The 17,292-nt window shown below is 36.5% G+C and overlaps 1 protein-coding gene and 1 non-coding gene across 18 annotated transcripts in view; both read left to right on the top strand.

Moving 5' to 3' along the window:
- The window catches only part of FKBP5 (FKBP prolyl isomerase 5), a 98,275-nt gene that overhangs the window by 51,902 nt on the left and 29,081 nt on the right, over positions 1-17,292 (top strand). For all 17 annotated transcript variants that reach the window (XM_059076386.2, XM_059076382.2, XM_059076380.2 and 14 more), the window contains 2 exons: positions 10,329-10,471; positions 11,426-11,540. In XM_059076386.2, the coding sequence (XP_058932369.1) occupies positions 10,329-10,471; positions 11,426-11,540 (258 nt within the window). The remainder of the gene's footprint in view (positions 1-10,328; positions 10,472-11,425; positions 11,541-17,292) is intronic.
- On the top strand, positions 12,985-13,056 carry TRNAK-UUU (transfer RNA lysine (anticodon UUU)). Its single transcript has one exon. It is a non-coding gene; the product is annotated as a tRNA-Lys (tRNA).

Here is a 17,292-nt window from a genome sequence, read left to right as displayed (position 1 = left end):
AATGGAGTGGGCAAGAGCTGTGTTACAGCAGTTTGGGTCCTCACTCCTATTTACTATGCTTGCATACAGACCTTTTGAATGCTTAACCATCTTTTTTAGCCCCAGGAAGTCTGGAAAAACAACAACTGGATCAATCTAAGACAATTGGTTATCACCACTACAGAATATGTTACAGAAATTAGAATGATGATAGTTTCCCTCACTGGATTTTCTTAACTAAATCTTTGTTACATGTTCTGAATTCCTAGAACTGTGTCCGTAACCCATCTTAAAAGAAGTTGAAATAAGAATGACTCAGGATTTTCAAGTATACTTCCACAACAGGGGTTCTGTTCTTTCCCCTTCCCTGCCTGCAGCAAATATGTTATCACTAAAATTGGGAAGGGATGGGTTTGGGGGCTGAAAGAATTGTATCTACCTCTGTTCTTATAAGTAAATCCAAGGACACTGAAGCTTCACCCCTTCCCCATCTACCCCTATAAATGTCTGGTGATTTCTGATAAAAGGCTACTTCAGTGAAGTGGTTTTTCGTGTTCTTTGTATATGACTAACATGGTTGGGAATTATGAAGATTAAAAATCCTCTCTCTTATATTCTTCCCCCAGATTTGAGAAGTAAGAGAAACAAACCAGTCATTTCGGATTTTTCACGTACCTATACTTCTCTCTTACTATTGAGATCAAACCATAATGAAGTAAATATCAGTGATCTGCCTTTAACATTAATCTAACCTTATTAGATGCATGATGACCCATGATTATTGGTAAAAACATCTTTTAATTTAGCAGTCATTAGCATATTGGAGTAAAAGGGAGAAAGTATATGTTGAAAGACTAATGGCTAATACTTTTTAAGTACTTACAGTGCCAGGCAAAGGGCTTAATGCGTTATCTCATTTAATCCTCACACCAATCCTATTATTACTTTATAGATTTTTTTGTACAATTTATTTAGTATAGTTTAGGTGACAATTAGTCATATTAACATCTGTGTATAAGACCGAGTTTTTTATTGAGGTACTATTTACATATAATAAAACTAAACCCTTTTTTTTTTTTTTTTTTTTTTTTGCGGTACACGGGCCTCTCACTGTTGTGGCCTCTCCCGCTGCGGAGCACAGGCTCCGGACACGCAGGCTCAGCGGCCATGGCTCACGGGCCCAGCCGCTCCGCGGCATGTGGGATCTTCCCAGACCGGGGAACGAACCCGTGTCCCCTGCATCGGCAGGCGGACTCTCAACCACTGCGCCACCAGGGAAGCCCCAAAACTTAACCCTTTTAAAGGGTATATAGCTTGATGAATTTGGGTAATAGTTGTGTAACCACCACCACAGTCAAAATATAGAAGTTTCCTCACCCTAAAAAGTTTTGTTATGGACCCTGGGCCATGGAATCACTAATCTGGTTTCTGTTACTATAGGTTTGCCTTTTCCAAAAATTCATATAAATGGAATCATATGTCATCTTTGGCATTTGACTTCTTTCACTTAGCATAACGATTTTGAGATTCATGCATGTTGAATTGCCAAGTAGCATTTTACAAGTACAGAAACACCACAATTTGTTCATCCATTCAAAAAATCGGACATTGGGGTTGTTTCCAATTTGGGGTTATTATGAATAATGTAATGAACATTCATATACCTGTCTTGTGTGGCTATGTTGAATAAATTTATTTTGGGGTAAATACCTGGGAGTGGACTTGTTGATCATATGGTAAAACATATATTTAACTTTATAAGTTTCTACAATACTGTTTTTCAAAGTGGCTGTACCATTTTGCATTCTCACCAGCAGTGTTTGAGAGTTTGTTTTTCACATGCTTGTCAACCATTAGTACTATCAAGTCTTTTTAACTTTAGCCATTTTAATGGGTGTGAAATGGTATCTCATTTTGGTTTTCAGTTGCATTTCCCTGGTAACTGGTCACATTGAGGGTATCATTTCTTGTGCTTAGTGGACATTTGTATATTTTCTTTCCTGAAGTATCTGTTCAAATCTTTTGCCCATTAAAAACAACAACAACAATCTTTTTATTGAGTTGTACTCAACAAGACAAGCGCTATCAGATGTGTATTTTGCAAGTATGTTCTCCCAGTCTCTAGCTTGCCTTTTCATTTTCTTAATTGATTTTTCAAAGAACAAAAGTTTTTAATTTTGATGAAGTCCACTTTACCAATTTTTTAAAAATGTTTTAGGTGCCTACTATAACCATTTTAGTTTTGGTTTGCTTTGGTTTTTTTGTTTACATATGAGGAAACTAAGGTACAGAGAGAGATTAAGTAATTAGCCCAAAGTTAATATGGGAAGTGGCAGAGCCAGGATTCAAAGCCAGGCAGTGTTTTTCAAGTAATGTTAGATCTCAAGGTTTAAAACTAGCCTAAAAACTAGGTATAGAAACAAAGTAGGTCCTAGTCCAGCAGAATTTACTGAGTGCCTGCTGTACACCAGATATTTTTCTTACAGGAATGATGTAGTTAATGAGGTTTATCAAAAGCAAAATTATTGCTATTACATGCTTGGTATTGTGGGCCTAATTCCTATTTTTAAAGTTTTATTTTTATTTGAAGTGTATTTTTTTTTCACATATTTTAGGCCTTGACAACGTTTTACAAGTAGTAAAATACACTTACTAGTAATGGGTAACCAACCATGCAGCCAGCTTCTTGTGGGTTGTGGTTTAACGATGTGTTCCCTTTAAATTTCTATTGATACTCTTGCTCTCCCATAAATATATTCTTAACATCTGTTAACTTTTTTTTTAACCTGCAGTTTAGGAGCACTCAAGATTCGGAAAGAAGGCTTTTAGGCCAAAATATTTAATTTTCCTAACCCTCCCCAAAAATGTGAGCCAGAAAGACAGCAAACTTTCAGAAAATACTTTCTTTGGCTTTACCTGGTACTTTCTAATAGAGTAAGAATGCTTCCAGTTTCATCACTGAGTGGATATTAAGGAGAAGCTAATTTAGGCAGGGGTGAGAGCAGACTGGGGGAAGCTAACACATTTCTAACTCCATTTAAATTAGATACTGCAGCATGGACCGTGTTCCTTTATTGAGTATAATATTGTGGTTTTAAGTTCTTTGGGAAATAAAAAATAATCAAGACATGACTCCTGCCTTCAGGTATCTAGCAGTTTAGCCTGGCAGAGTTGATCATTAAGGTTGTCCCAGCACAGATTATTTTCTCCCCCTGTTTTTGAAATGATAAGCCATGAGGGTGGGGAGAGATCATATGGTGATCAGTTTTCTTAGTAATTAAACAGAGATATGGCAAAAATAGAATGTAACATGAGACATATGAACACTTTAAAAGAATCTTAACATATAAATGAGTTTGTTGAATTCATAATCAGATACTTTTGGTAGGGAATAGGGATGATTATGAGAGCCCGTTTATAAGACATTTAAAAATAAGACTAAATAAAATTTATAAGAGGAAAAGATACACAGGAAAAACTTTGCTTTATCTAGCATAAAAAGAAAGACAATGTCAATATTATCAATGGTTTCAAATGCAAACATGCATTTAAAGGTTAGATAGTCAATAATTTTATCAAGGATGCCAAGACTGTTTATTGAGGAAAAGACAGTCTTTTCAACAACCGATGCTGGGAAAACTAGATATACACATGCTAAAGAATGAAGTTAGACCCTTACTTTACATCACATACAAAAATTAACTCGAAATGGATCAAAGATATATAAGACTTAAAACAGTATTTTCTTAGAAGAAAACTTGGAGGCAGAGCTTCTTGACATTAGATTTGGCAATGATTTCTCGAATATGACACCACCAGCAAGGCAGCAAAAGTAAAAAATACATAAATTGGACTACATCAAAATTAAAAACTGTGCATAAAAGGATACAATAATGGAGTGAAAAGGCAGCCTAAAGAATGGGAGGAAATATTTGCAAATAATGTATGTGACAAGGGGTTAATATCCAGAATATATAAAGAACTCCTATAATCCAACAACCAAAAAACCTCAAATAACCTGATTATAAAGTGGACAATGGACTTAAATAGACATTTCCCTAAAGAAGATATACAAAAGGACTACAAGCATATGAAAAGATGCTCTACATCACTAAATCATTAGGGAAATACAAATCAAAACCACAATGAGAGGGACTTCCCTGCTGGTCCAGTGGTTAAGACTCTGCACTACCAGTGCAGGGGCCATGGGTTTGATCCCTGGTCAGGGAACTAAGATCCTGCATGCCGTGTGGTACAGCCAAAAAAAAAAAGCAAAAACAAAAATTTAACAATATCACCTCACACCATCAGGTACTATTTTTAAAAAAAGAAAAAGAAATTTGCAAGTGTTAGCAAGTTGTGGAGAAATTGAAACCCCCGTGCACTGTTGGTAGGAACGTAAAATAGTGTAGCCACTATGGAACACAGTATGGTAGTTCCTCAAACAATTAAAAATAGAGTTAACCTATGATCCAGCAATTCCACTTCTCCGTATATACCAGGGTCCTAATGAGATATGTGTACACCCATATTTGTAGCATTATTCATTATAGCTGAAAGGTGGAAGCCACCCAAATGTTTGTCTGTAGACAAATGGATAAACAAAATGTCTTATGTACATACAATGGTATATTTCTATAAAGGAGTATTATTCACATGGGACAAAATTGATGAAGCTCGAGGACATTACACTAAGTGAAATAAGCCAGTCACAAATAGACAAATACTGCATGATTTCACTTACATCTAGGGAAATCAAATTCATAAAAACAAAGTAGAATCAAATTCTTGCTGGTGCTTGGGACAGGGGGAAAAGAGGAGTAGTTTAATGAGTAGACTTTTAGTGTTGCAAGATGAAAAGTTCTGGACATTGGTTGCACAACAGTGTGAATATACTTAACTGTGCACTTAACAGTTGAAATGGTCATTTTTATGTATTTTACCACAATTTAAAAAATTTTTAATCAATAAAAAAGAATATTCTAAAATGGTCACTCGAATTATTATAAGTGAAAGTATTCAGTGATTAATTTAAAATGTTATATTTTAAAACGTGTTGTATGATTTTTTAATAGACTTTATTTTTTTAGAGCAGTTTTAGGTTCACAGCAAAATTGAGTGGAAGGTACAGAGATTTCCCGTGTACCCCCTGCCCCACCATGTGCATAGCCTCCCTCTTATCAGCACCCCCTCCAGGATGGTGCACTTGTTACAATTGATGAACCTACAGTAAGCCTATAAAATTTGATTTTGATTTTCTTAATCAGAAAAAACTATATAATATTCTGCAGAGAGAAGAAAAAAGTACAGTGCATTGCTTTTATACTGGGCTTTGTACACTTAACGTTTTCAATTCCCTATAGTTAGGTATATATAAAAAGCATTTACACTTAAAGATAGATACATTATATATTTGTGTAAATATATATTCTTATTTCAGATTTTGTTACTAATGGAATAGGACTACTGAAATTGATAAACTGTGTTTGAGCCAGTAAAATTGAAGTCCAGAACAAGTGGAAGAATAAATTGCGTTTATATATTCTTGGTGTGTTATACCTACAGTTAAGACCCTAAAGATCAAAAGATCCCAAAGATCAAGAATCTTAAAAATGTTTATGCTTTGACCCAATAATTCTACTTCTAGGAATTGAATCTAAGGAAATATGGTAGAAGCTTGCTTAACCAACTCCAGACTAACTGCTGCTCTCCATTCTACTTGTAAATACACTGAGTGATACCGCTAGTTTCCTATTCTTCACTGTGGCCCTGCACTCTGCTTCAGCCAGTTGAGTGAGCCTTGTCAATGCTCTCCACCCACAGACCACTAGGAACACAACTATAGTGAACAAGTTGGGTTTATTACTCGTAGGGAGGTAGACTGCACACCATGGGAAACTGGAGGTGTCTCAGAGTGTTCAAAAGGTCTTTTATAGGATTTGGACTTGTATTAGGTGATTTGGAGAAGAGTTTAAGGAAGAAGGGATTTGCTCTGGATTGGATATTGTTGGGATGCAGGTGATTCTTTGGGTATCTTAGTAAATCTTATCTAGGAGGAGGGCTGTGGGGTGAGACTAAAGCTGCACCTGTAGAGAAGCAGAAGTCACTCATGTCACCAGGAGAGGGGGATGTTTGGTATTTTGTAGCTTGCATAGGGACCTTGTTTTTTGTCCATGCTTAGACAAAATTTTGAAGTGTTCTTGTTTTGTCTCACTTTTTCATGGTCTCAGAGTGACCTTGTCTGATGTTGATGTTTTGTGAGATTATTATGTCCAACAGGAGAATAACATGGCCTAGCTGTGTGCACCAGTCCAGCTTCAGAATCACCAAGACCTAGCTGTAAGTGGTGGGCAGTTTCCAGACATTAGGGTGTGCTTTTTTCTTCCTCAGACTCTTATTAAGAATCAGTCTTTAAAAAAAAGTTTAAACTTGTTTATATCCATTGTCCTTTTTGTAATTATATGAGTTCATTAGATAGTATATAAAACTCTGAAATTAGTGTAATAAGAAATGGGACTTATTTCTGTGAAAACTAAGTTGAACATCTTTGGAAAGACTTATTAAAATGAATTGCTAAAAGCCTTTTTTAAATGGCTATTGAGGGACTTCCTGGTGGTCCAGTGGCTAAGACTCCCAGGTCCCAATGCAGGTGGCCTGGGTTTGATCCCTGGTCAGTGAACTAGATCTCACATGCCGCAACTAAGAGTTCGCATGCCGCAACTAAAAGATCCTGCGTGCCACAACTAAGACCCAGGTCAGTCAAATAAATAAATATCTTTTAAAAACTGGCAGGAGTGGGTAAACGCTAGGTGAAATAAGTAGGCCATTCAGAACACATTTTTACCAGAAGGATTCCACATACTCATTGCTTTTTACAAGTGTCTTCTACTTCTTACTTCACTTTAAAGAAATCCATGTTGTAAGTTGCAAATGATATACCATAAGTGTGATTTATATAGTAAAGATGATATAGAACTCTTATCACTTGTCACACACAGACAAGGCCTTGGACTTCTATCACAGGATTAGTGAATTAATATACTTTGATAGGTTTTAAGTTTAAAAAAAGTTTGAGGTTGTATATGTTCATTTTTATGATTCCTCACTTAAAGCAACGTTTTAAATTAACCTACAACCATAGTCCTAATGTGTCAGGTAAGAGGCTTTCATTATGCAAAAAAAAAAAAAATCATGTGAAGATTTAGGTGCAGAGTTGTTCATTGCAACTTAATAATAGTAAAAAGAAAATAGCAATTTAAATGTTTATTAGTGGGAGTAATGAAATTATGGCATATTTAAAAGATGAAATAGTAAATAGCATATAGTTATTAAAAGTCATGTTTTCAGATATTATCTTTTAACAAGAAAAATGCTCATATAATGTGAAATGCAGAGTAGGCTACAAAACCAAATAAACTATGATCAGAATTTTAAGAATGTATATATAAAAATTTAATATGTAAACAAAGTATACATACACAGTTGGAAGAAAATGAGCCAAGAAATTGACAGTTTACCCCAGATGCTGAAATTTCAGAGGTTTTTTATTCTCTGTGCTTTTATATACTTTGCAAGTGTTCTATAATAAGTATGTATTATTATTTTTTAAATCAGGGGGAAGTGCTTTTTAAGAAAAGAGGCCTAAGATTGGCAATTTTAGAAATATACCTGTGTTCATATCAGTCTGGCTCTTTGCTCAGCGTGTTTCCTTCAGTGTCTAAAGCTCAGTGCTTAAAAGAAGCTTTAGGGCTTCCCTGGTGGCGCAGTGGTTGAGAGTCCGCCTGCCGATGCAGGGGACACGGGTTCGTGCCCTGGTCTGGGAAGATCCCACATGCCGCGGAGCGGCTGGGCCCGTGAGCCATGGCCGCTGAGCCTGTGCGTCCGGAGCCTGTGCTCCGCAATGGGAGAGGCCACAGCAGTGAGAGGCCCGCGTATGACCAAAAACAAAACAAAACAACAAAAAAAGAAGCTTTAATGTTATGGAATGAGAAGAAGAGCCAAAGGCATAGGCATGATTTATTCAGCTTGAGGCTCCTGTGGACTTAATAGCCAAGCTGATGTTTTCCAACTTCTAAGGCCTAGCATAGGCATCATGTGTGAAGTAAGCTTTTGCTGATTGTTCCAACCCCATCCCAAGGCAAAAGCCCCTCTTTGTACTCTTATGTTAGTGTTCACCATGCTTACAAAAATCAGGGCAGGTATCTTTCTGCTCCACTAGCCATACTACATTGCATGTTTCTTGGAAGGAAGAAGGGAACAGCCACCTTTGTAATTTTAGTACCTAGACAGACCTTTGCTCCTCAGTAATTGGCTGAATGCCTTGAACAAATGTACAGTAGTAACCCCATAATGTAAAGATTTCCTGAAAGAGGGTGTAAGGTATTTGTCTTCAATATCGGTGTTGAGAGTAAAAAAAAAAAAAAAAAAAAAAAATTGTTCTAAATGGCCTACGCTTAAACCATTGCAGTCTTTGAAGAGCATCAGTGACAGTACAGCAGCCTGTCAACAGCAGACTTTACATTTCTTCTGATGATTCTAGACTGTTTTCACATTGGAACCATGTGTGGGCATATAAATTGATGTAGCCCTTTTGGAAGGACAGTTGGGCAATATCTATCAAATGGAAAGTGCACATCACCTTTGCACTTCTAGGAATTTACCTTCCAAATATACTTGCACAAAATAGGCAAACATAAGGGACAAAAATCCTTATTAGAGTACTGTTGGCAATGTGTCTCAATAGTAGAGTGACTGGAATATTATGAAGCCACTGAGAATGAAGTAGATCAGTATGTATTTACGATGATAATGATAACTATCCTTTATTAAATACATATTATATGCCAGGCACTTGACATATTTTATCTAATAATTCTTGTAACAACTATATGGCAGGTACTATTATTATCTACATCTTGCAGATGAGGAAACTTGCACTAGGTCACACAACTAATATGGGGCCGACCTGGTATTCTAATTTAGTCAGTCTGAAGTTAAAGCAGGCTGCACGTCTAACCCCTAAAATGCATATCCTATCTGCTGATGGATAAAGATATGTATATACACATAAATGAATAAATTTTAAATGTTATATATTTATTTATAACATATTCCTATATAATTAAAATATATATTTATGTAATGAGAAAACAGTTCAGAACTGAATTTATAGTATGCTGTTATTTGTGTTTAAAATTTTTTTAAAAGTGACAGCACACAGTGGATGGATACAAAAAAGACATAACAGTGGCTTCTTTTAAGGAGGGAATGGATGACCTTTTACCTTTCACTTATATCTTTCTCTCATGTGTGTTTTAATAATTGACATGTATACCTTATATACACTTTTAACTAAACTAAGTGTATCTGATATTTTGAAAAGTTGTAATGCCTAAGACTAAGCTGAAGTCATGAGTCACAAATGCTTTGTCCATATCTACTTACATACCTTAGTATAGGGTTCCCCTTATTCTAATCATCCTTACTCTAATCCTAACATCAGTTCTCAGTTCAAGATAACAGCTCTCTTCAAAATTCACCTTCTCTGGAGTTCATTGCTTATTACCTGATCTCACTTTGAATACTTAAGTCTTTGACATAGCACCTCAAATGTATATATTATCCCTTGAAATTTTGTACATTTTCTGTTTCCCAAAGGATTTGGGACTGCTTATTGTAAGATACAATTACAATTATATAGGTTAATATAGTTCTACAGCTGAGCAGTAAGCTTTGTTTCCTGGAAGTAGGCAAAAAAAAAAATTCTGAGTTCTGCACTTGTGATTTGGCAAAAAAGGACACATATCATTCTGTTTTTTTAGAAAAACAAAACCCACTTTTTTTCTTACTCTAAATTTTGAGAAGAAATCTGTTTCATGGGCCTTTTTATACAATATATACTTTTCCGGTTTGTTGTTTTTGTCTGCCCAACTAAATTATAAGCTTTCTTAGGACAAATTCCATTTTCTATACTATTTTTGTTCCATTTCTGCCTAGAAAACACGCACTTATTCTTATGGTTGAAATTATAAATTAAGCAACAACTGCAGCCCAGCCACATTTCAAAGATGATGTTACTGCCACTTTTCAAAGACTTAGTCTTTGAGCAGTTTAGAAACTGATACTACTTTCATCCTTCTCAGCAGAGAATCTTCTCTGATAGCCCTCAAAAAAAAAAAAAATCACAATTTATTTCTTAGTGTATAGGTGTTACTGAGGTTTTTTTAGCCCCTACTTCCTAGCTGAATAGTATGTAAGGAATTGGAAATTTGTTTGAACTTTTGTTTCGTGACAGTTAAGTCTTTTAAAATGTGGCCTATAGCTTTCAACCAGTTTTTCCTTTCTCCTAGGCCAAGTTATCAAGGCATGGGACATTGGGGTGGCTACCATGAAGAAAGGAGAGATCTGTCATTTACTGTGCAAACCAGAATATGCATATGGCTCAGCTGGCAGTCTCCCCAAAATTCCCTCGAATGCAACTCTCTTTTTTGAGGCAAGTATGTGTGTGATGTTGCCTTGTTAGCATCTGCTCTACTATAGTGCTGGCTCCAAAGCAACAGGCAGTGGAACAAGGAGCTGAGCTTGCTATTGAGAATCAGATCCAACTTATTTATTTTGGAGCTTGGCTTCTTGAATTGTTCCCCACAAACCCAAGGGATGTGTGCCAGTGCTTTCTTAGAAACGTGTCTCTGGCAGAAAACGGTCATATCCAAATAAACAAAAGACAACAGGCTTAGAAATAAAGATTCTGGTCAGTGGTGTGAGTTATGACATATTCAAACCTGATCAGAAGACAGGATGGAAATGTGGGAAATGCATGTTGAAATATACCTAAAGCTATAAAGCAAGTTGTAAAGCTATTTTCATATTACAGGGGTTTATAAATGTCACAGATATCACTTCCTTATTAGAAGCAGTAGATGGTGATAAAATAGTATTCATCTTGTGTTGAATTATACATATTTGGCCATACCTAATTAAAAAATTAAAGAGGGGAAATGCCTGAAACATTGTAACTAGGTAAAATACACCTTTAGCTGGTTGCAGGCCTGATTCATAAGATTTAGTCTTAATTTTAAGAAGGGCATTCCATGAATCTGGGGTGAAAAAGTGGTGGCCACTAGAGTCAGACAAAATAGTCTGGGCCAGCACTGTGTCACTCTGTTTTTTTGCCCACAAGGCAGTTTTCCTAGTATTTCCTGTCTGTCTTTGCACTGCAGCCCCACAGGATGTAGTTCTAGACATTATCATTACATGAAGGTTCTTTCCAGGTATTGAAAAGTGCAGTGTTCTTTTTTCCCTACTTTTCCAATAACTAAGAAGCACAGATAAATTTAAAACAGAGTTTTATTTTGTAAAATGAAAGGAGAGTGGTTGCCCTTGCCTTTAAGTATGTTAAATTGGCTTTTTTGGTCCGTTCTCAGTCAGATCCCTTTTTTCTTTCTAGATTGAGCTTCTTGATTTCAAAGGAGAGGATTTATTTGAAGATGGAGGTATTATCCGAAGAATCAAACGGAAAGGAGAAGGGTATTCAAACCCAAACGAAGGAGCGACAGTAAAAAGTAAGTACTGCTTCGAGAGGGAACGAACTGGTCCTTAAAAGTTGTGTTCCAATTATGTGGATAAAATGGAGATTTCGTTTTTAAAAATCTGTTTATGAAAATAAATAGATTGAATATATATGACTTAATAGTTTTAAATTCAACATTTATTTAAAAGTGACTTCATTTAGTAAATATTCATTCAACCTGTGTGTGCCAAGAACTGTACCAGCCTCTTCAAACTCAAAACAATGAGTAAAAGGTAAGCCCGTCCCTCAAGGAATTCTTAGTCTGTGGACTCCTTGGTGTGCCAACAGCTATATTAGTTGCCTTATATATTATTTATTTATTTCTCACAGTAACCTTTTGAGCTATGATTAATTATCCCTACGTTAGAAAAGTGGGTTCAGAGAAGTTATGTAAATTACCCAAGGTTACAGAGTTACTAAATAGAGTAGTAGATTGTAATGCCTGTCAGGGCTATCAAACCCATTTCACTGGCTGTCATCAAGATAAAAAACAGTTCATCATTTTAGTTAGATCAAAACAGGAGAATAGTTTATTCTGTATCAGGAGACCTGGGTTCAAGCTCTGCTTTGTCATTTATTGAGTGACCTGAAGCTATTCCATTTTCTTCATTTGCTAATAAGTTGGATATAAGGACAGGACTGAGGACTGGGTTAACTGAGCACCCTTCCACCCCCCCAGAGGGAGGTGTACACACATTGTGTGTACACTACCTGTTACTTTATACTCTAATCAGCATCTGCCTATTTCCCTAGTATACAGTGAGTGCTGGAGGACCAGAATCTTTCTTCATCTTTTTGTTTCCAGCATCATCACCTACAGAGCCTTACACACATTTGTTGTTCAGTAAATGCTTTCTGCATGGATAAATGTTTGCAAGATGGCATTTACTGAGTTGAAGTACTTCAAAAAAGACAGTAGTGAGAAAACATAAAGAAATACTTTCATTAAAAAAAATCAAGGGGGCTTCCCTGGTGGCGCAGTGGTTGAGAATCCGCCTGCCGATGCAGGGGTCACGGGTTCGTGCCCTGGTCCGGGAAGATCCCACATGCCGCGGAGCAACTAAGCCCGTGAGCCATGGCCGCTGGGCCTGCACGTCCGGAGCCTGTGCTCCGCAACGGGAGAGGCCACAGCAGTGAGAGGCCCGCATACAGGAAAAAAAAAAAAAAAAAAAAAAAAAAAAAAAAAAAAAAATCAAGGGAGGGCTTCCCTGGTGACTCAGTGGTTGGGGTCCGCCTGCCAATTCAGGGGACGTGGGTTCAATCCCTGGTCCGGGAGAGCAGCTGTGCCCCTGTGCCACGGCAAGGAGTGGCCCCCGCTTGCCACAGCTGGAGGGGGCCCGCGTGCATCAGCGGGGATCCGATGCAGCCAAAGATGAATAAATAGAACAAATAAATTTTTTAAAAAAATTTTTTAAGTTATAAAAAATCAAGGGAATTCCCTGGTGGTCCAACGGTTAGGACTCAGCACTTTTACTGCTGTGGCCCGGGTTCAGTCCCTGGTTGGGGAACTAAGATTTTGTAAGCCACGTGGCGCAGCCAAAAATACTTTTTAAATTTTAAAAAGAAAGAAAGAAATACTTCCCTTAAAAAAATCAAATCACTGGGCTTTCCTGGTGGCACAGTGGTTGGGGTCCGCCTGCCAATGCAGGGGACACGGGTTCCAACCCTGGTTCAGGAAGTTCCCACATGCTGCAGAGCAACTAAGCCAGTGTACCACAACTACTGAGCCTGCGCTCTAGAACCCGTGAGCCACAACTACTGAAGCCCGCACACCTAGAGCTGGTGCTCCGCAACAAGAGAAGCCACTGCAATGAGAAGCCTGCGTACCGCAATGAAGAGTAGCCCCCGCTCACCACAACTAGAGAAAGCCTGAGTGTAGCAACAAAGACCCAACACAGCCAAAAATAAAAATAAATAAAATAAAAAGAATTTTTAAAAAAATCAAATCACTAAATAAGGATGGCAGCGTGAACTATTGATATTATCAATATAAAAGGCCTAAAGAAAAAAAAAAAGGCCTAAAGAGTTCATTTTTTAAATGTAAACTAGAATAGTTGATTTTCTCATCTTTAATGTTGCGTATTGAACCACAACATTATTTTACATTCTACTTTGAACGCATGTTTCATTTCCACAAGTCTGGCAAATTAGTTCAAATTTAGTTTTTTTAAAAATTGGAAACAGTTATAAATAGTATTACTGTTCTATTGTAGTTAAAGTGTTTAGATAGTTATCACTCTTGATAAGTTTTAGAATAAATGAAGAAGAGCTCAGGTGTATAGTGTTGGAGAAATACCTGGACCAGGAACCGGAAGATAGGGTTCAGGCTTTGGCCCACTCTAACTAGACGTTGCCTCTCTGGCATTAGCTTCTTTCCTGTCCAGTGACGCAGGGGTAGACGCCTTAATTTCTGAGGTCCTACTAGCCTGAAAAATTCCTGATAGAATTCTAAATGTTTATGAAAGTTATAGGAATGATAGAAAATTCTCCTCAGTATATTAACAAGCACTTAAAAATCTTGTCTATAAACATGTATTTTAAATTTTTATTATGAAAATTTTCAAACATATACAGAAGTAGAGGGTTTTTTTCCCCCTGTGATACAGTGACTCCCCAGATTTAACAATTTATATATTTTAAAATTGGAGGTTTTTGTCAACTAAATTAAAAGGAAAAACTTCCCAGTTATAGGCGATACCACAAAACTACCACTGTAGAGTTAACTTTGGAGCAGGCTAAATTAAATCAAATCTTGCTTTTGGTAATATTTTCAATTGGAGTCATTTTTTTAACTTTTCATTTTGAAATAATTTTTGACTTATGGAAAAGTTGCAGAACTAGTACAGAGAATTTCCTTATATGCTTCACCCAGCTTCCCCTAATGTTGACATCTTACTTAACCACAGTACTTTTATCAAAATCAGGAAATTAACATTGATTCAGTGCTATTAACTATTCTACAAGTCTTATTTGAATTTCACCAGTTGCCACGCTGATGTCCTTTTTCAAGTCCACCATCAAATTCAGGATCCAACATTGTAATTTAGTTGTCATGTCTCCTTGTCTCCTCCAATCTGTGACAGTTGATCAGTCTTTGTGTTTTTCATGACTTTAACACTTCAGAAGTTAAATAATTGAAGGCCGATTATTATAGAATATCCCTCAATTTGGGTTGGTTTGATGTTTTCCCCTGATTAGATTGAGGCTATGCATATTTGGAAAAATACATAAGTGATGTGCCCATCTCAGTTCATCATTATCAGGAAGTACATGACATTGATGTCTCATTACTTTTGATGTTAACTTGGGCCACTTGGTTAAGGTGGGGTCTGCCATGTTTCTCCACTGTAAAGTTACTGTTTTTCTCTCTAATTACTAAGTATCTCATTGGGAAGGAACTACTTGGAAACTATGCAGATAATCTCTTTTACATCACACCTTCACACACTAATTTTAGCATCCATGAATGATTTTTGTGTGCAACAGTTATTACTGTGGTATTTGCCTAATGGTGATTTTTCTATGTCCACTGTTTCTTCTACATTTAATTAGAATTCTGCTGTAAGGAAGAGCTGCCTATTTTCCCCTGTTTATTCACTTGTTTATTTATATCAGTATTGACCCATGGATGTCATTTTATTCTGTAGGTTATTATTCATTACTATTCTTATTTATTTTGTTGCTCAGATTGTCCCAGATTTGGCCATTGGAAACTCCTTCAACTTGGCTCTTTGGTCCTTTCAACATTGTTTCTTGAGTACTTTCTTACTTACGACACCACTAGATGCTTAGGGCTTATTTGGTAATTTTCCTGCCCCTGGTCTGGAATCAGCCATTCCTCCAAGGAGCTGATTCCTTTTACTGGAGAATGGTATTTAGAAATGAAGATCTGGGTGCTAGGTATACTCATGCTATGGAATGTTATTGCTTCTAGAACCTCTTAACGGAGCTAGAAAATACATATATCTTGACATGCATATATACACATTCTATGTGTACTTCTGTATTAGTCTGTATATATATATTAAAAACTATGAGTACATACTGACACTTTCAATTTCAGCCCACCACAGATTTGTTTTAGCCTCCTGTCTTTACTTCTTTGAAATTGCTTTCTCCAACAGTGAGAAACCTGGCTCTCATTTTCCACAGTATATTTATTTATTTGCTCAATCATGGTATATACAGAAAGTTGTTTCAGAATTGCTAACCCATACCCCTGTGAAAAACAAATTTCCTGGGATTTCCCTGGTGGTCCAGTGGGTAAGACTCCATGCTCCCAGTGCAGGGGGCCTGGGTTCGACCCCTGGTCAGGGAACTAGATCCTGCACGCATGCTGCAACTAAGAGTCTGCATGCTGCAACAAAGATCCTGCATGCCGCAACTAAGACCCAGCGCAGCCTAAATAAATAAATAAATATTTTTAAAAAAACTTTTTCCTAAGTAGGAAATATCTGAGTGTACTTCCTTTTGTCATTAGCCTATAGCATACATTGAAAACACTGTTTTCCAACTTAGGTTAGTTCTTTCATCCTCATTCCCTTCAGTATGGTTATGTTATTCATTTGTAATACAGTTAAGTTCATTTGTTATGTTTACTTTCCATTGGGGTTCCCCCCACACTCTGGTAGGTTTTAATTATTTATTTGTTTTTTGGGTGTATGAAACATTACCATGATTCTAGATGATACAAAAAGATATACTCAGAAGTGTTATTCCCCCCCTCATCCCTACTAACCTGTTCCCATTTCCTCATTTTTTCCACTCTGTTCCTTCCTACCTCCTATAGGTAACCAATCTCATTAGTTCCTGGTTTATTATTGTATTTTTTTGCAGAAATCAGCAGATACATGTATTTTTTATGTCCCCTTTTTGCGTGAAGGATAATATACTATGAATAGAATTTTTAAAGTATGTGAATAATCCTTTATATAATTTTATTTTTTCTGTTTCTAAATGTATTAAGAAAGGGCAATGACTAATTTTTTTGTCTCTCATCTTGTTAGATTGTACTTTCCTGGGAAATTTTAGAGTAAATGGTTTATTCTTACTTTTTCTCCCAAAAGCCCTTTTTGGTTTTCTGGAACAAATCAATTTTATAAAAATTTATTGTATTGTCACTTATCAAGGTTAAGGTGTCCTGCTTTCCCTCTTTGAAACCAGTTAGCTCTGTGTGGGAGGAGGACAGAAGGTTGACTCAGAGTGGTCTCTGTCAGAAGCCAAGATCACCTTGCTCCTTTTGAAGTCTACTCAGTCTTCACTTTACTGGTTTGCCTTTTTTTTTGTACCATCACCCATAACTATTAGATTCAAAACCAAGTAGAAATCCTAGAACTAAAGCCAGTTCCACAGTGAAAGAAAAACTATAGACAGTGATCATCCATTATGATATGTCATTTTAGATACAAGAGTGACCAAGTTTCTGTCATTTCTGTGTAAAGGTATAGTGAATAGCCAGGGGAGGGGGCACACAGGCTTTGGAAGTGATAGATGTGAATTTTGAATCTTGGAATCACTACTTGATATTTTTATGACTTTAGACAAGTTACTTAATCACCTTGAGCATACAGCTTTCTCATCTGTAAAATGGGAATAATAATCTTTTACCCCCATAGATTGTTGTGACAGTTAAGGGAAGAAAGGTGCCTAATACATGGTAGACACTTAGTTTCTTTTTTCTATAAATAAATATATTTATTTCTCTAAATAAATTTATTTCTCTAAATAAATGTTTATATCATTTA

Source organism: Kogia breviceps, chromosome 10, assembly GCF_026419965.1.
Source record: "Kogia breviceps isolate mKogBre1 chromosome 10, mKogBre1 haplotype 1, whole genome shotgun sequence".
In the NCBI taxonomy this organism is placed as follows: Eukaryota; Metazoa; Chordata; class Mammalia; order Artiodactyla; family Physeteridae; genus Kogia; species Kogia breviceps.
The sequence above is the reverse complement of the archived record's forward strand: the minus strand, read 5'-3'. Positions and strand labels throughout refer to the sequence as shown.